Source organism: Saccostrea echinata, unplaced genomic scaffold, assembly GCF_033153115.1.
Source record: "Saccostrea echinata isolate AGI-Se365-2 ecotype Australia unplaced genomic scaffold, CSIRO_AGI_Sech_v1 ptg000001l, whole genome shotgun sequence".
In the NCBI taxonomy this organism is placed as follows: domain Eukaryota; kingdom Metazoa; phylum Mollusca; class Bivalvia; order Ostreida; family Ostreidae; genus Saccostrea; species Saccostrea echinata.
In genome coordinates, this window is record NW_026889750.1 from 29,710,098 (window position 1) to 29,729,977 (window position 19,880).

At 32.3% G+C, this 19,880-nt stretch overlaps 2 protein-coding genes across 3 annotated transcripts; both read left to right on the forward strand.

Annotated features, from left to right (window-relative positions):
- Window positions 1-338: 338 nt before the first annotated feature.
- LOC133176460 (uncharacterized) lies at window positions 339-1,987 on the forward strand. The gene is made up of 3 exons (XM_061311608.1): window positions 339-451; window positions 702-792; window positions 1,598-1,987. Exons 1-3 carry the CDS (start codon window positions 367-369, stop codon window positions 1,908-1,910), a joined length of 489 nt encoding a protein of 162 aa, XP_061167592.1. The 5' UTR covers window positions 339-366; the 3' UTR covers window positions 1,911-1,987.
- Window positions 1,988-3,511: 1,524 nt separating this feature from the next.
- Window positions 3,512-19,119, forward strand: LOC133176555 (uncharacterized). Of its 2 annotated transcripts, XR_009719511.1 has the most exons (7): window positions 3,512-3,535; window positions 14,464-14,513; window positions 16,683-16,838; window positions 17,044-17,124; window positions 18,051-18,152; window positions 18,232-18,322; window positions 18,573-19,119. XR_009719511.1 is itself a non-coding variant. In XM_061311702.1 (6 exons), exons 1-6 carry the CDS (start codon window positions 16,454-16,456, stop codon window positions 18,949-18,951), a joined length of 897 nt encoding a protein of 298 aa, XP_061167686.1. In that variant the 5' UTR covers window positions 16,438-16,453; the 3' UTR covers window positions 18,952-19,119. The 2 variants fall into 2 exon arrangements, 1 of the variants encoding a protein (XP_061167686.1); XM_061311702.1 differs by lacking the exons at window positions 3,512-3,535; window positions 14,464-14,513 and adding an exon at window positions 16,438-16,541.
- Window positions 19,120-19,880: the final 761 nt, after the last annotated feature.

The following is a 19,880-nucleotide window of genomic DNA, read 5'->3' on the forward strand; positions in this document are numbered from 1 at the left end:
TATATATATATATATATATATATATATATATATATATATATATTCTGTCAAATGTGATAATATCAATAAACGATGTTACTTTAAAGGAGAATATCATAAATAGTACTGCTGTAATATTTCCTAACTTGGGTATACCTTGTATAAATACGGGGATCAGTGAATAAGGGTGACTATGTAAACATCAAATGCATGCATCCAATGAAGAACACGATAAAGAGAAAGGAGAATTGCATAGTAAAATGATCATATTTTATAGGAAAGACGCAAATATTAAACGTGACAAGAAATGAAAGTATAAGAGGAAGTATTGATAAAGCGAGTGTAGTATAGCTTGCTGTACATGTATATCTAACTACAAAAGTGAAAATGTCAAATGAGACGGAGGATAAATCCAAACATAATAATGGAAATGACATTGGTAACAAAGACGTAACTATACACTCTGAAATTGGTAAGTCTTTCTATATTTATATATCCTAAATTTATAAAATCAAGATTTTAAATTTCAATTTAAAAAATTTGAATGAAATGCTTCGCGGTTTTACAATGTAAAATTGTACAATTTTGTATAATTTGATAACTTATTACCCATAGCAGTGCTAAATCAAATTAGAAAAAGTAAACATTTAACATAAATTTACAACAATGCTGTGTAAATGTTCCTGTTTTCATAATGCTATACACATCTGTAACCTTTTCAGGTGCCGGGTTGATAACAACTATATGTTTGATTGTACTGGTGATGGTTAACCTCGTCTTCACTTTCTTCTTCTACAGGGCATGGAAGAAAAGGTATATATTTCTCATTACTTGAAAATGACTAATTACATAACGAAAATGAATCATATTGGACCAAAACGTATGATCATAAGTATGATTCATATTTCCTTGGCTCTGGATTCTCAGTTTTTTTTTAAAGTTGTACACTATGAAATGAAAGAAACTTTGAGCTATTAAACAATAATATCCGAGCAGAGGGCCAGTCTTAAAAATGCATGTCTTGATATTTTAGCGCCGTGATTTCGATTTAGCGTATGAATTGAAATATTTTTACGCATGGGTCTGACAGTTTTTCTATTTAAATTTTGGTATTTATTTATTTTTAATATTTGAATTTATTTTCAATTTTGATTTATGTTCCGTTGTTTCTATTACTATTTTTTAGTTTTTGTCCGTCGGTCGTAAACTGTAGAACATTTTTAGATTCTTCTCGTGAATCATCACTGAACCAAATTCAACCAATTTTGGCATATGGCATCAATGGGTGAAGGGGTAAAAAATTCTGAATTTCATAGTTCCTGCACCAAGGGTCCTGAGGGGTTGGCCTAAAACCACCAAAATTAGTGCTATCTTAAAGAATCTTCTTCTTTACTCTTTTTTACACGCAAAACGCTCATGGATTTAGTCATGTATACCCCGGTAATGAATGATAAAAATTAAAATCAATGTATCGTAACTTTTTTTAAAAATTAAAATCAATGTATCTTAACTTTTTTTTTAAAAATTAAAATCAATGTATCTTAACTTTTTGTCCAATAGATAAACATGTAAAATAATTATGGTAAGCCAAAATTTAAACATGTTTCTTTTTACACAGACAGGAAGTGCGTCGAAGACAAAGTATGGTTGAAATGAATACCTTAAATCCTTACAATGCACTTGATCGCATGCCTGGACATGTATACTCCGACGTCCTGGATTCACGTTCAAACTGTCAGTCTGGTAGATACGCAACAATCAAATCGGTAGATAAAGTAAAGGAAACGGAAATTTCTGAAGAAAATGTGCCACCGCTCAGAGCCATTAATAGAGACAAATTGAAAACTCTAACGACACTATTTTCATTGCACTCTAATGATGTTAATCGTACAGTTTCAAGATTGAAAGCTGTTAATACAGGTATTCAATGATTTTCAATGGTCGTTGTAATACTTTATATGTATGACTATGCGTATCCTAAATGTAAGGAATTAAAACTGGTGACATTTGTTGACTATATACATGTATACTGTTTTCTGCGGACAATAATTTGATTTTGGGAATAATGGTGATGTTGTTTTTGTGCACGACTCTATCACCAAATGTAAAATGTGTTATCCTTCTCTCTGTCTCTTTATCTGTATTGAAGTATTTTTCACTCATTCTGCGGAAGGTTTTGCAAAGAACCAAGGGAAATTGTTAAAGGTTCCAGGTGATACTAGGCTTGCATGGCTTACTTTTAAAATGAACCGGATTACTTCTGAGGGTGTGAATGCAACGAGTGCTGTCATTACACATACTTTAAGCTCACTTGAGCTGAAGGTTCAAGTGAGCTTTTCTGATCAGAATTTGTTCGTTGTCTCTTGTCTTTTTTGTCTTCGCAAACTTTTCACATTTTCATCTCCTCAAGAACAACTGGGCTAATTTCAATCAAACTTGGCACAGGGTATCCTTGGGATTAGGGAATTCAAGTTTGTTCAAATGAATGGCCGTGCCCTCTTCCAAAATCCTATTAAAGTTCTAAAATCTTCTTAAAAACAACTGGGCCAGAAAAGATGAGACTTTCGAAAGCTTTCTGACATAGCATGGCGTTGATTCAAGTTTGTTCTTATCATGGCCCACGGGGTAGGGTGGACCTACTATGGCTGATCAAAGTTTTACCTGGGAATATATAAAAACATATTTAAAAATCTTCTTCTCAAGAACAGCAATCCGATGATGAGTCATATTCAAATGGAAACATCCTCGGCTGGTGTAGATTCAAATTTTTCAAATAATGACCCTTGGGGTAGGGATGGACCACACTGGGCAATCAAAGTTTTAAATAGTGAATATATAGGGGAAAAAACCTTAAAAATCTTTTCAAGAACAGGAAACCAATTATTAATCATATTGATATGGAAGCATCTTCAGGCATTTTAGATTCAAGTTTCTTGAAATCATGACCCTTGGGGTTGGGGGTAGGGTGGGGCCACAATGGGCAGTCAAAGTTTTACATGTGAATATGTATAAGAAAAAAATCTTAATTTTTTTTTTTAAAGAACAGCAAAGCTATGATTAGTCATATTAATGTGGAAGCATCCTCAGGCATTGTAGATCCAAGTTTGTTCAAATCACGACCTCTGGGGATAGGGTGGGCGGCATTGGGCAATTAAAATTTTAACAAAGGAATATATACATGTAGGAAAAATCATCCTCTCAAAAACAGCAAAGGCATATGTTTAGACATATCGATGTGGAAGCATGGTCTGGAAGTGTAGATTCAAATTTGATCAGATAATGATTCACGGGGGTAGGGGAGCAAATGGCCAATCAAAGTTTTACATGTGAATATATAGGGAACAATTTTTTTAAAAATCGTTTTTCTCAAGAATAGCAAAGCTATGATTAGTCATATTAATTTGGAAGCATCCCCAGGCATTGTAGTTCAAGTTTGTTCTTCAAATCATGACCCGCTAGGGTAAGGCTGAGCTATAATATGTGATATAAGTTTTACGTAAGAATATATAGGGAAAATAATCTGTTAATGAAGAACGGAAAGGCCAAAGTTACTTAGGTGAGCATTGTTAAAAAAAAAAAGATCAGAAAGTTCTTACAACTTAGAAAAATAGCAAGATTCATGAAACATGTTTGCATAATTTAATCATTGAATATTATAAAAAGGCAACCACTGCTGTTTTTCGGTCGATACGATAATAAAGCAACTCTCTTAATACAATATCTTGCCCTTCGGCCTCAGTAAATGGGTAGTTAAATCAGGGCATTGACCTCAACGTGCAATAACTGTATCTAATGAAACATGAATGTCCAAAGTGTAGCCTAGTTGATATGGAGAAGTTTGACCTTGATCTTGCTTATAGAACATTACGCAGTCTTTAAGCATGAACTTCTGTGTCAAGTATGGGCTGGTAAATTTTTTTTGGTATGGACCAAACAATTCTACTCGCCCTAAAAACATGCCCTAGCTTTGTCTTGGAATGACATTTGATCTGTGTCACACAAAACCCTCTAAGCTTTACTTAAATTGTGTTAAAAACTTTAAACTTTTAATCCCCATGATTTTTCTAGGGTCGAGGATGCAGGCGTAATTCATAATTAACATGTTTATGATAACTTTACGCTAAGTAAAGAGTCTTCATGTATGACCAAGTAAGTGTCAGTTTTACTAAAATAATTCATTTGTGATCAAACGAGGAAATTTATGTCTTCCTTATGATATTTAGTTTTTAGTGCCAAATAATAAATAGAAAAAAAAAGGAATTGTTAACAAACAAATATTGAAAGGAAAAAAAACCTGTCATGCTCATCTAAATTAATAGTACATGTAATCAGAAACGAATAATCTGTAGTGTTAAAATGATTTTTTTTTAACTGCTAAAAAGAACATTCATTTAAGTAGTCTATGATCTACTGAATCTGATTTGATGATAACATGTACATTTAAAAAATCAATGTAAGGTTGCAACATGTCTAATAACTTGTCTTTTTTTCTTTGTCTATACGTGGAAGAAAGGTTGCAATCATTGCAGAAAAAAATACTATTGTATCTGTTTTTCTGCAAAGTTACTATTGTGTATAGCCGATTTGGCAAAGAAGGGGTATTATTGTTCGAATAAAATCAATATGAAAATAAGTACGTCTACAAGAAATGAGTTTTCTCAACAATTTTTTCCAATAATTGTCAAAATATCACAGGATACACGGGCTTGTTGAAAACAAGTATAATATATATCGAATACTTATATCGAAAGGGCTTCAATTGCCACACGATATTTAATGTCCTGACTATTTGTTCACACCATGTCTAGTTTCGTTTACGACGAATTACGTGCACTGATTGTTCCAATTCCTTATGATTCCTTTTACTCTGTATAGGATATTCTTATCTATAAAATAATTAAAAGCCAGTTATATGAACTTTTAAGGTACGAAGTGATGTCGATACTTTTAATCAAATACTTTTTGGGGGTTTTAAGATAAACAACTAATTGAGAATCTCTCCTAAAATGACGTAATTGCACATTTTTGATTCGCAATTTATAGCAGAATTCTAGGTGAATTTATGTAACCTTCTTATCAAGTTCATTGTATTAGACCTCATTATATATATTATGGTAGCATATTTTTGCCCCCTATATGCAAGTTATTTTTCTACGAATTATGTTAACATGCAAGATGTCAACATGCAACATGTTTATGATGACGTACCATATAAATATATTAACTTGCATCTAACATTGTAAAACACACACACAGTTGCATTACAAAGGGCAAAGTGTAGGCAATTGTGTCATCTTATTTGCAACGTGAAATGTGAAGATAACGAACAGTTATCATGCTCAAAGTCCAATCACACATTTAAACAATACAAATTGTGAGCTAGCAAACACAGACCTCTAAAAACAGAGGTTGATCAGAAGTGAGCATCACATGTCGGCAGGTCATATCCGCCATGTGCTCTTTGTCATGATCGGGTAAACGAAAAAAAAATCCCTTGACAATTCAGTGTGTAAATAATGGCCAAACATTTTATGTGAAGGCGTCAGTCGACATTCGACTGAACGATAGATTGTATTTTCAAACAAGTTCATTGTATCGACCACAGAATTTGCAAAATATTGACTTTAAACGAGATTATTGATATCTTTGTATTATCAAATTATTTGTTAGTAGCCTGCCTTGTTTAAGAAATTGTTCGTACGTAGAGTATCGAATCAACAGGGAGGCATAAACCCCATATGCAGCAAAATAATGGTATATTGCAACATAAATAAGGGAAGTTGAGGATAGAAAAGTTGAAGTCTTCACGTTTATCATAAAGTTTAGTTGTTAGTTTGCCATCAATGTCTTTTGCTAGTAAAACATTCAAATATGAAACAGATTTGTCAGACTCTGTGCTTTTATTTCAATATCATTAAGACATGCATATCGAATCAACTTAGGAATGAAAATGAATATTGTTAATTGGTAAAACGTCGTCGATATATTTATTTATGGAATTGGAGACCCACTGCAAGGGACTTCTTCCTTTTAAAAATAAATTCTCTTTCATAAGAATTTGAAAAACAATGTCTACTAATATCGGAGCACAATTAGTATTCATGTGAATTCCAACGGATTTTTGGAAGACCTTGTCTTCAAAGATTACATAGAATTGTCATTGAGAATCTTAAACATCTTTTTAATGTCAACTTTGGAGCACTTATGTGTAGAATAAGAATGTTTTTTAGCAATTTGTCTGCAGATGACCAATGACAAGGTACGTAAACTTACGTGTACCATTTTTGGGAGTTGAACTATGTTCAATCTCCCTTGGTCATCACGGGCTTTCTAAGCGCAGTAATTTGTATTGATTATATAGTGGCCGTCCGTGGGGCTTCTGTGTCGACCAATTTACTCCTGTGATATTCAATGTAAACTTGCATAAACGTCCGCCATAAAATAGTCCATTTCAATTTTCTGAATTTATCTAATTTTGATAAATAATATGAAACTAAATCAATTGAATTTCATTTAACTTAATTTGAATACTATATTTTGATTAAATTAAAATTGATTTATACAGAACTAAAAAAATGTTGAAAATTGTCGTCACGAACCTCCTTTGCAGCACATACAGCAGCATCTATAAACAATGAGAGGGAAATTAACGACAACTCTGTACAAGCGACTATATGACTGCGCGAAACCTCTTTGCATTGACTGACACGTGGTAAAAATTATTTCACAATCAATGTAATAACTTTTTTTAGCCATAAATATTCGAAGTTTTCAACAATATTTATTTGGTAATACAATAAACATCAAAAGAATAAAAAAAATTACATTGATTTGGATATAAATGAACAATTGTTCGTTTAATATTGAATCCTAACACGTTTAACATCGAAGAGGAAGAAAATCGAAGAGAAGGTGATTAACGTACACAGAAAGGTGAAACTTTAAGATAAATTACTAGATTAAGCTTTTTGAGTTTTCAAGTTGTTTTCATGTGGCATAAAATTTATAAGCATTTCACATATGAAATTCTTGATAAAATAAGTCGGAACAGCCAGGTCTGACATTCGAACTACATGTACGTATGTAAATTTTAAGTGAGAAAAACAACAAATTATAACCGTTTACGTTAGATCATATAACAAGCTGAAACTTTTTTTATTGTTATTTTTTCAAACTTCCAAACAATTAATAGTCATGTGATGAAGGAAATAAACCATGGCAAAATCTTGCAAATATTTCACCTATGCTTCTAAGTATATTAGGACAGATACAAATGTAAAGTCTATACAACTGTAAATGAATGTACTGTGCAGTGATTTTCGGAGCAGAGATGTCAAAATTTTTGAATCACTGTCAGACATTAGGTCTGACAAAGTCAAATGATCTGTTAGACTGGACAAAGTTTTGTCAGACCAGATACATGCGCTGAATCGCTGATAAAGGGAAAAATTAGTAGCACTAAAATAAGATACCTTTTAAGTTTTATGATATTCGATCTCACAAAAAGTCCTATCTTATGACACAGAGTCTCTAATCAGAGACATGCTTTAACAATTTTGATCGACAATCGTCACCATATACGGACGATTTCGGTGTTTTGTGGTCCTTACCTAGGCACAGCGTTTTAGAAATTTGCATCACGTTCAATGTTTTAAACGGTCGTTTGGACCACTGTTTTCTTGTACGTTATCGGTCCAGAAAATTCCTTACCGACCTTGCCGACAAGACTGAGTGTTTTTGATAACTCTGCAGATAAGAATTACTTATAAAGAAAGAAGTAAATGTGTGACAATTTCAGATGTCATTAATTTTTAATCCTTAATTTCATGAATTTATCAGCATTCAGTGGGTCACGTGTACAACACTAGTACTGAACTTGAAAAATGTGTGTTACATTAATTAATGCATTTCAAATGTCTGCATATAAAAGTGTATTGCAGTAGTACGTTATTATTAAAAAATGTTTCATTTGATTTTATTAATAAAAACAATTAAAATGAATGAATGCATGCGTGTGCGGACACAATGGCTTATTAAGACCAGTGATCGATATGCGAGAAAGATCGATCCTCATAATTACAACAGTTTTATTTCTTGCAGTAGCTCGTTAAACTACATCCGATTTTTAAAAAAAAAATCAAAACAGATTCAAGTCGATCGTTTTAATTCATTGAAAGTTTGAAAAACTTGTCCAGCTCAGCTACATGTATATAGTATACCTGAAATTCAATTACACTGAAATTTGTATCAAATCAAAATCACAAATAGTAAATTTCACTCGCGTCGCACAGTTGTTCAAAATCGTTTGCTCTAGAGATTCAAAGTAAGGTGTTAAACATTACGTCGTGTGTTCGAATCCCACTGCGGTATGCATTCAGAAACGTACCCTTCGGATGAGACCGTATAAACCGAGATCCCATTTCGCATTAGGTGCTGGCATCCCCCCCCCCCACAAAAAAAAAAATCCCTCACTGCTCAATGGTTCTGAGTGTCCTGTATAGGTAAAAATTTGCAGCCCTAGCCTCCATTGGCAAGTGGTAGTGTCTCTTTATGAGAAAAATTCTCGAAGAGATGTAAAACAAACAAACAAAAGGCAAAGTATTCAGAGATACTTACTTCTATATAGAAATTTCTTGACATGAAATTAAAAATTATGGGATTTAAAAAAAATACATAATGATTGAGTTATAAAGACAAAAACATTTTGATAGAAAAATTAAATATAAAATTTGTATAAAAAGTAATTAATGTGTCCGAAAAGAACCAGTTATACCCAAAAGATAATATCAACTACTTGTTCCAATCAGAGGAAGAAAAAAATGACAATTTAGTGTCTGGTGATGGTAACATTGAAAATAAAAAGTGCCAGTTGGTTGTTGGCACCAGGGATCAGGCCCGTAGGAAGCAATTTCAGTTGGGGGGGGGGGGGGCACAGCCATACATTTTCAGTCGAGAGGGCACTATCTACTACCAAAAATTTCTTGACAAGCAAAAAAAAAAAAAGGGACATCAGTCGTTTTTATTGAGGGGGCACAGACATATAGTATCTATGTTTTCTATAGTAATATATATATCGGCAAAATTATTGGGGAGGCACGCCCCCCCCCCCGGTTCCTACGGCCATGGCCCGGATCTTGTACATATTCAGAAGAGAGTAGGGAGGGCGTTGTGCTTCAAATGCTTTCATAGGTATTTTAAATAAATTATCAATGTTCGAAATGTTAAAGAAAGGAGCCCAGAAGATAAAGATTTTATTTTCAGAAATTTGGATGAGCTGTATCAGCATGTCCATTAATATTTTACTGATTTATATATTACATCCAAATGACTTAAAAAGTTTCGTTTGTTTTGAGGAAACTTTGCTGCAATAGAACCATTAGAATGCAAACCATTCAAAGTTGTGTTGATTCAGTTTGCTTAACAAATTAAGACCGCGGAATATTAACTTACGTCATCTCCATCTGTTACCGTCAAAATGTTAAACGATAAACAATGAAATGTGTGGTACAATTTGACACGGACGTCCGAGAAAACATTGGATTGAATTTCCAGTTTGAAATTCATTTTCAATCCACCTCAGCTACGCAAGAACGTACGGTGTTACTGATTGACCAAGAAGACAAATAATTTCAAATTTGGAATAGTTTGAAATTTATATAAATCAGAATTTTCTGTCCAGTGTATTTAAAGAAATATAAACGGACAAATATTTGATTTCTGTTTGGTATGTGAATGTGTGTGCTGGGAGGGAGGGGCTGAACGATCTTGGAATAAATATGAAAATTTTCTTTTAAATTGACAACCCCTCCCTGGTTTTGTTTGTCAAACAGTTTTCAGTGAAGACAAAACTAAAAAAAAAAACCTTTTGTCATCCTAGAAATAGATATATTCTATCATGTGGATGCATGATCTGACTCGACAATTTTTGACCCCCCCCCTTCTAGAATCAAATGGCCGTCCCCTGAAAAAGTAATCTCTGTCTTCTTTTACTTTTACGTATCCTTAAAATTATATGCTAAAGTACTCACATAAATATGAATGTCAAACAACATGTATTTGGGAATTGAAATTATTTGTCTTTCGGATCATACATTCACACTTTAGGTTTAGAAACAGCTCAGTTGGATTGAAAATGAATTTCAAACTAGAATTTCAATCCAATGTTTTCTCGGACGTCCGTGTTGAATTGTACCCGCCCATTTCATTGTCTCTCATTAAACATTCTGATTGTAACAGATGGAAATTTAAATGACGTAAGCTGCATATTTCTAATCTGCCAGTTAATGTTCTGCACTCTTATATTATATGGATACTATGTGAGAATTGGCTAAAAATTAATTTGGTATATTTAATGAATTAAGTAAATTGGGATTTAAGTTGAATGTATTTGTACAGGGAAAAAATCCTCATAATTGCAAGACATTGTTATTAATATTGTGTAGATTTAGAGACCCCTCAGGGTTTGATATCGCCATATTAATTTAATATGCTGACACATTTTTTTCATGACAGGCACGTAGCATTGGAGAGGGGGGGGGGTCTGCCCCCCTTTTTTCCAAACATGAAATTTATAGAAACTTAATATTGTAAATGTTCATTGAAGTCCGTCCCCCTACTGTTTGTTGCAGAATATTCAAATAGGGGTGATGTAGTAGTGTATGAGTAAAATTTGATACTGAAAGAAGTTTGAAACCTATCCCCACACCCAAAAAATAGAATTTTCGAGCCCCCCCCCCCCTTTCAAAAACGATGCTACGTCCCTGCATGGGAATATTAAGTGGTAAAAGTTTTGAAAATCTGAATAAGAACAACACGGTTAAAGTCATTAAAGTTACTCAGGTGAGTATTGTGGCCCATGATCTTCGTTATTCAAATGTTTTTGAAATTATTTCTTATGTTTGATGTTGTATCTCTAGCAAATCTGCAATAGTTGGTTTGTATCTAAAGCATAAAAAAATGTTCCGACATTATAGCTCCTTTACTTCCTGTTAAATCTTTCACATTACAATGTTCAACTCCCATGAGTACTTTCGGTACTTTGATTATTAAAGAAACCCGTGTCTATGATGTTAAAATGCCTAATCTTTAATTTATCGTGAGGAATTGTTGTATAAAGTGTTGAAGAGTAATGTATTGATTTTTGCAAAATTTTGTGGTCTCAAATTTTCTAAAATTTCCTTAGAGGTTTTAAGTATGCATATCTGATTAACACCACTTCTCGAATATGTTTTGTACAATACTCCTGAAGTTTCTCCTTCAATGCTGATAATATATTCGTGAGGAGTAAAAAAAGGGATTTGAAGAACTTTTACAGGAACCCGCTATGTATCTTTGTTTTTAAGGAGATTTTAAGCTTTGGAATCAAGTAGAGGTATTGTAAATCGGATTTACTTTATTGTTAGAAATATTTTTTTTTTTTTAAAACTAACTGATTTTGAAGAAAGACTATGTTGTTAAAGAGACACCCTGACGCAAAAACAGGAAAATTGACAAAAGCAGAATTTTTGCATGACACGTGCAAAATTTTTGCTCAATTCTTGAAAGTATTAGGTTTCAGAACTTAAAAAAATCTACTTTGATGGAGAAAAAAAAATTTTGTCTACCCCAAGACGAAAATATTATTTCACTTCCTCCTTATTGTACGCTTGTGCAGAAAAGTTGAAGAGTTACAATGTTCTCAAGTCACAAGAAATGAATTATCAGATCATATTCCTCACCTTTTCATTCTCCAACTCAATGTTTTTTTTTTTAAGTTTTACGCTTAAAATAAAAGTCGCGTGACCTTGACACCAACAGTAACAACAATACAGAAAATACGACCTTTGTTTTCGGCACTTATATTTTGCAGTTTTTCTTGCTTTATAGTGAGATGGAGTTTGTTAAAACTTCGTTACACTCACTCTTTTCATTAGTCTTTCGCTTTATGAAACAATTATCTTACAAGAAACACATTATTTTGACTCATTATGTAGCTTTATCATACAACTTCATTATTTTAATATGCACTATCATTATGTTAGGCTAATTATGTAAACATGCAAAATATTTATACGAATATGTAATTTACTTAATATGGTAATTGTGTCAACCTGCAACAAAACTATGTTGACAAGAAGGAAAGTTATGATGACATATCCAATTTCCAGATACAAATATTTTTGTGATTGAAAACTATATGCCATTAATGTAAGTAGGATATATAAGCTATATATGGCATCTTTATTGAAAATATTTTATTATTTTTGTGTTGCAAACACCATATTGTGAAAATATATAATAATAATGTTATATGGTAACCACTAATTAGTAAAATAATCATAATCATAATCATGACATAAAATGAGTATAAGGGGTATAAAATGAAGCATGTTATGATGTCAACAAACATGATTTTAACATACTGGGTAATCTTACTTGCTGACATGTTGCAAATGCATTGTCACATGCCAATATGATATGTAGAAATTGTTTAGCATATAATAGGTAGAAACAATCATCCATAAAATACAAATAAAGTTGTTTTTATGTTTAATTTCGAAAGAAGAAAAAACTTCTCAATAAGATTTTTTTTTCTTAGGGCTTTAAAAATGCGGTGGAAAAAATTGGATCTTGAGATCCATTCTTTAGTTCTTCTACAAATACAAATACATGTATAGCATTTTAATTAATCTTGCCTTAAATCGACAACTCATATTTTGGGGAGTAAAATGTTTTATGTATCTAAATCGTCTAAGCCAAGGACAGTTCATGAAGATTCATGTTTTTACACGAACTACTTTCTTACGTTTCCATGATATTTGGGAAACGGATAGAATGAATGACACATAAAGGGTGGAGCTTAGATCCCTTCAGGAAGTTGCTATAATTTTATACATCGACTATATTTGTATTTATATAAAGTGTGTCATTCGAAAATTTACCGTGATTATAATTTCCTGTGGCACAATTCGCGAAACGGGAAAAATTCATTTTAATATAATTGGTTTTCGTCCCATAAGAAACCAAAGAAAAGAAAGTAAGACTGTAAAAGTGGTATTTGTAGAAAATAAAGTCCTTTAGCATAACTTTCTTCATCTTTCAAAAAGCCATCAGTATTGAAAGACACAAAAAATAGTCCATAGCAATTAAAATAATTCAATTTTCCAATCTATCAGGAACTTTAGATAATCAAAAAAGAAAAACTTTGATCAAAAAACTTTGTCTGACGAGCGTCAGGCAGGTTAAGGATCACCTTTTTTAAATGCTGCGAGACTAAGGGTTGAAAGTTTGTGCAAGCAGATTTACATCGGAATGTGTTACCTGCGTGTAACAACAGTTTGCAAAAGAAACAATCATATGTATTTAAGCAAACTATTGATGTATTTACTATATAAATATATATATTGTATGCAGCTGTCTTTTTTCTACGTTTCATTTCATTTGTCTTCTACGAAAGGGGGACACAATCATTGTGCGTTAATGTCACGAGTTAATCTTTGCATCCCTTCCTTGGAATTTTTTCATAATGAATGGCGTGATAACGTCAATTTAAATTAAATTAAGTTTGTTATTTTAACCTGATTTTCGAGCTTAAGAATATTTAGGTTTTTTTTTTAATTTCCCAATTTATTATGCACATAATGAATGACAATGCAATGGCATGCACTAAGTTTGTTAATTTACAATATGAAATTTTTATTGTCACCTGCATATAGGGTTTATATCTCCTAGTTGATTCGATAAGCAAGAGCATATTCCACGTACGAACAATTTCTAAAACAAGGCAAGCTATTGATAAACAAGTTGATGAAACAAGGATATCAACAGTCTCGTTTAAAGTCATCATTTTGCAAGTTCTATGGTCGATTCAATGATCTCATCAACAAATATACAATCTGTCATAAAGTCGAATACTGACTGACGTTTTCATGCTAATTGTTAGGCCATTATTTACACACTGAATTGTCTACGAATTTTCCCGTTTTCCCTAATCATGACAGGAAGCACACGGTGGGTGTGACCGATCGACAGGGGATACTTACTCCTCCATGGCACCTGATCCCACCTCTAATGTTTTCAGAGGTCCGTGTTTGCTCTGTTTCCGATTTGTATTGTTTCAATGGACTTTTGAGCTTGATTGCTGTTCGTTATCATTATATTTAATAAGGTGATGACTTTCAGAAAGTCAATTGTATATCTTATGTATTTAAGTAAATAAACTTTGACAGTTGTGTACACTCATACTTTTATTGTTTTTTTTTTATTTTCCACTTCTAGTTAATTACAGCCCGTACATAATATATGAGAGATTTAGATTATTTTGTTTTCTCACAACTTTATATAAATCCAAATACCAGCTGTTCAAGCATCTTAACATTTCTTGTATTTTTTTTTTAATTCATTCAGTTATATATACACATTTCTCTTTAAGTTATATTACATATATATGTTATTCATTTCATGTATGTGTGTTAGTTAAATTTCTTTTTCCTCCAATTGTTTCAGAGCAGTTTCAGTAAGGTTGCACTGTAATATACAGTAGAAGAATACTTCTTGTAAGTGATATATATTCACATCCGTTTCATTGTATTTCTCTAAAGATAAAGCACAACTCTGATTTATAGTTTTTTCATTCGAAGACAATTGATGAAGGTTTTGTCTTCAGACATATATTGACAGACAGTATCTTTTCCAATATAGATATCCTCTTCAACAAGGGTGTGCACTTTTATAGTGATAGTTATCTAAATATTTGTTACATTTGGTATAAAACATTTTGCTATACACCTAACACACAACATTGTGATAACTTAACATGAACATCCATATATGTCCTAGCTAACTTCTTATATTATATTTTTGAAAATTGTTATTTCTCTTCAACATTCAGAGAGAAAAATTATTTGTTAAATAATCATGCATAAAGTACACGCTTCAATTCGGTTTCCATAAAGATATTTATTTCTTTACATTTTTACCATAAGTATTATAAGTGCTTATATTTTCAGCTGATCTTCCTTGCATTTGAAACTAATTCATGTAACCTTCACACAGAATCATCTTCCCGGCATAATCAATTACACTGAGAAAATGGTCGAACAAGACTAGCAAATTTCCTATGGTGCGACAAATATGAAGGTGAAATTTAAATCTCACAAATTATAAAATTTTCTGTGATATTTCATCTAATATTAAGGCATACTTTATAAAAAATTATCTACAATTTGCAAAAATCTCAGAAGGATCAAAATTATTTGTCTATGAAATAGCATAGACACGCATTAGAGGGCAAAAAGACCATTTTCTCAAATTATAACACAATTTTTCCATATGAGTGGGTCTTCGCTGTATGTTTTTGAAAGTTTATCCTTAAAGTATGCGTAAAAATATGCAATTTTTGGTTAACAAAAACACGGAGCAAAGACCCACTATACCTTAAAATTACAGTTTTATAAGGCAAGTTCATTTAGTCAAGGGTCTCCTCACAAACATTACTTAAATACCACTACTTGTCAAGAGTTGTGTAGCGTAGTTGTACATGTGTTAGTATCAAAGGGAAATGATACTCTGGATTTTTATTGCTAGGGTTCGAAGTTCGAACCCCAACAATACCACATTTTTTAATAATAGTTGATTTTTGCCGGGAAAATTTTCAGTAGGTAAGTTTTTTTGACATAATTTCACAAATTTCAATAATAAGAACTTTACTCTAAATTCTAAATTCAAAAACTGGATATGATTTTTATACAAATGAAGCTAAAGGCATACCATTTGTTCGCTCATTTTGTTTGTTTTCCTTCCTTAAAGTTTATTTGCATTTAAAACAATGTAAAGAATCTTCAATATCATGTCATATTAACAGCTTTCAAATGATATTCACATGTATGTACTTGTATTACTACTGTTTGAGACAAAGCAATTATCATTAATACCATAAATTGTGTTCAATTTCCAGTTTTTATTCATTTGATGAGTTGCAAACAAGTTAAGCTTAATCATGATGTTTCGTACAAAGTCTTTAAAATGTACGGAACAAGCCGCCCCCCCCCCCCCAAGGACGGAAACGTTTATCAATGATTATGCTTATATGCTCTGTAGATATTGATTACTTTAGTCGAGCAAGGTTTTTTTTTGAAAAAGCTATTACTTGTTGATTACAAATCTCCACAAGACACAAACAAAACTCGCTTTGAATTGTATTCTACCGTGTAGTTTGTGTTTGGCATTGTGTCTTTGGTTGTTAAAAAGGAAATGTTATTAAAATACATAACATTGCAACCTTCATGGTCATTTAAAATTGAAGTATATTCATACATATATGTACAAAAGTGTGGTAATTAACAGTATTTCTATTTTGTATATATAATCCATAATAAAATATTTTCCGTGTATTAGGAAAATAAAATTTTTATGTATAAATAACTACTTAAATTACTGGCACATAGTTCCTGGAACCTATTTGTGCAAATGAAGAGAAGATACACCAGAACGTATAATGTTTTTCTTTTGGACACATACTGTTTTCTTTCACGAGGAGATCCATACCTTGAGATCTCTGTTTTTAGTGCTGTTGCTTTGGAATAGTAAGTATCATGAACACATTTTATAATCATTGTTGCCAATTTTAATTCGGCACTTAAATTGAGAAAAGGATTTTGAAACATACAGTAAAACCTCGTATAATTTGATAAAAGAAATTGTATTTTTTTTTAACTATCTTTAAGAATTGCATGCTAAAGAAGATGATGGATCCAAATACTCGCATTGGTCCCCATGGAGCTGCTGTTACGAACATGATTTATATAGGGCCAGGGACTGCTTGATAAGCTGCAAAGACGCAAAAATCTTCGATAGAAAACCCTGTGAAATACTACACTGTGGTATGAATGAATCTTAACGATATTTAATTTTACAGCCCGTCGCCATGTTTGGGCGTGTATGTGTTTAAATATACACTGTATACTGTGATGATTGCTTATATACATGTATATTTATATCATGTGTAAATTAAATTTGTAATCGGAATTCATGAATTCAAGTATTAATATGGTATTTGTTTCCGTTCTCAAATAACTGACCACATAGGGGATCTAGATTTGATATCTACTGAAGCAGAACCAAATACAACAGCCTCAAGTGAAACTCCTTCTACATCCACTGAACTTGGTACGTATCTCAGAAATGAAAAGCTCAAAAAATAGAAAATTCGCTTGAAACTATAATGAAACCTCACCAAAATTCGAACTTTATTAATTTGTACGTACTCACATTCCATATGTGTATATTTGATTTATTTATGTGGAACTAATAACAATTTTCTTTTCGACTATATAAGCACTTGAAGCTTTATATTCTCCAAGAATTTGTAAAATTGTTCATTTGTGAAAAGTATTTCAGGATACACAACTTTGTACGTTTGTTTCTATGTTTGTTGAACGTCTCTTCAAAAATTTTCCACTTATATTCAGACAACTGTACTTGCCGGTGGAAGGCTGCTAATTTAGACCTGTACTCGGCTCTTACGGCCTTTTAGCAGTGAAGGATTTTTCTTTCGTGCCAGCACCTATTGCGACAAGGGACCTCGGTCTCATCCGAAAGACCGGTCTCCACCTCTCGCTGTGGGATTCGAACCCACGGCGCAAGAATCAACTCCTCACACCGCGACTCTAGAGCAAAAGTTCTAACCACTGCACCACGGGAGGGGGGCAATATACAAGATTTAATCATATTTTATTTGAAAAATTTTATTAAGGAGTATAAACATCCACCAAAAGAAATCCAAAATCATTGGAAAGAATCCAATCATTCTCATTAATTGTTTATGAAGTGAATAACAGACCTTTATTAAATAGCACAAAATAAATACGCCAATAGGTGGTTTTTGACTTTGAAAAATAGAGTATGAAATTCTACATATGTGCACAATTTGAACTTTAAAAACAAAATATAAGTTTCCACCAATATAACCAAATTTAAAAATGAAAACGAATATTTTATTGATATGTGTATTACATACTGGGAATCGTTAAGATGCATTCTTATGACAACTTGTCAATAAACATACTGCTATACTCTAGAAATTTATTCTTTAGAACTTACTTCTGCAAAGAACCTCTACTACACAAGTGATCACAAAAGAAGACATAACCGTCATGATGTTGGCACTGTAGAATTTGTATCACCATCTAGATTTGGTGAGTCACCATGCAGATATACACAATGCAATCCTTCCAATTTAAACTTCAAAACTAAGTACCTGTTTTAACTTTTTAGGTGTTGGGATGATAACGACATTGTGTGTATCCCTGTTGGTGATTGCTAATTTTGTCTTCACACTGTTCTTCTACCGCGCTTGGAAGAAAAAGTATTCAATTTACTGTAATATTTTTTTCTATCACTATACCTTAACATTATCTCATTAGAAGTTAAAAGTAAATATACATATTTTATATATATAATGTCGTCTTATTGACCTAAAAAAATTCTTCAAAAGAAAGTAATACGACGCTTGTAATACTAATATATTTATTTTTGATCCAAATTCCACCATTGTTGCACAGAAACATGTATATGTTACTGAGAACGAATCATCCTGTTTTCTTATTATAATTCAGACAAAAAATACGCCGGAGACAAAGTGATATTGAGCAAAGACCCTACAATGTACTGGAGAAGTTGAGCAAATCAAGGAAAGAATACTCCAACACTATACCGGAAAAGATGTCCAAAGGGTCAAAAGAGGACATATACTCTAACATCAGAGAATCCATTTCGTCGTTTTCCACTGGTCGGTCATGCACCTACACGACAATCAATTCTAAAGACAGGAACACGTACATAAGCTCGGATTTCTCTGGCGATTCTGTGCCACCAGTCAGAGGTGGGAACAGAGACAATCTGAAGACCCTCACAACATTATTCCAGTTACATTCCCCTGAGGTTACTCGGACCATTTCGGAACTGAAGACAATAAACGTTGTTAGTGAGAGATGAATCTCTCATTTAACTGTTTTATCATCATTTTTGATTACATGTATATATAAATTGTGCATGCAGGACATCAAAACTCAATATCTTCGAGATATACTGTGGAAATGTCGAATGTGTGTTATTTTAAGGCAATTTATTTTACATCACATAGAATTTGTTCTAAGTTATCAAAAGTTCTCTTTATTTTTTTTCAAGGGACCATTTATTGACAAACAAGTGTGTTATTATTACATAACGGAAATAACGAACAGTTTTCAAGCTCAAAGCCCATTAAAACAATACAGATCGGGAGCAGAGCAAACACGGACCCCAAAAAACATCAGAGGTAGGATCACGTGCCATGGAGGAGTGAGCATTAATTTGTATCTAACACTCTTAATTAGCAGATGCAGGAAATGGGGTACACCATTGACAGATGATTTTATGTATATCAATAGCAAGTGCAAGAAAACGTATACTTTATATGTTAGAAACTTATATTTGTGCACTGAAAGTAATACTAGTATTTCTTAAATTAGTAGAATTGATTTGAGAAAATTATTTAAATGTTATAAGTCAATATGTCTACGTTGACTTTATTCGCCAAGATTTTATGCAGAGTAAAATATTGTAAACGTAGTTTATATCATGGGGTCATAATTCCGCGGAATCACAATTTCTGTTCAATCCATGGGGACAGAAAATTACGCAGATATTTTGGATTGCCTATGTACATCTCAATTGCAATTGACGAAATAAGTACTTCTACCGTATCTAGGAAGTTGAAGTTATTATTGTAATACTAGATGTAAGTTTAAAGATCAAATGACTGAGAGACACATTACTACCTCTTCTTTTAAACTGGGTAATATATATATATATATATATATATATATATATATATATATATATATATATATATATATATATATATATATATATATATATTCGAA

Coding starts and splice junctions, on each gene's coding strand:
- LOC133176555 (XM_061311702.1), top strand. CDS start 16,454: ATGTTTTTCTTTTGGACACATACTGTTTTCTTTCACGAGGAGATCCAT. Junction 16,542..16,682: donor AGTGCTGTTGCTTTGGAATA/GTAAGTATCATG, acceptor ACTATCTTTAAG/AATTGCATGCTAAAGAAGAT. Junction 18,323..18,572: donor TACCGCGCTTGGAAGAAAAA/GTATTCAATTTA, acceptor ATTATAATTCAG/ACAAAAAATACGCCGGAGAC.
- LOC133176460 (XM_061311608.1), top strand. CDS start 367: ATGTCAAATGAGACGGAGGATAAATCCAAACATAATAATGGAAATGAC. Junction 452..701: donor AACTATACACTCTGAAATTG/GTAAGTCTTTCT, acceptor TAACCTTTTCAG/GTGCCGGGTTGATAACAACT. Junction 793..1,597: donor TACAGGGCATGGAAGAAAAG/GTATATATTTCT, acceptor CTTTTTACACAG/ACAGGAAGTGCGTCGAAGAC.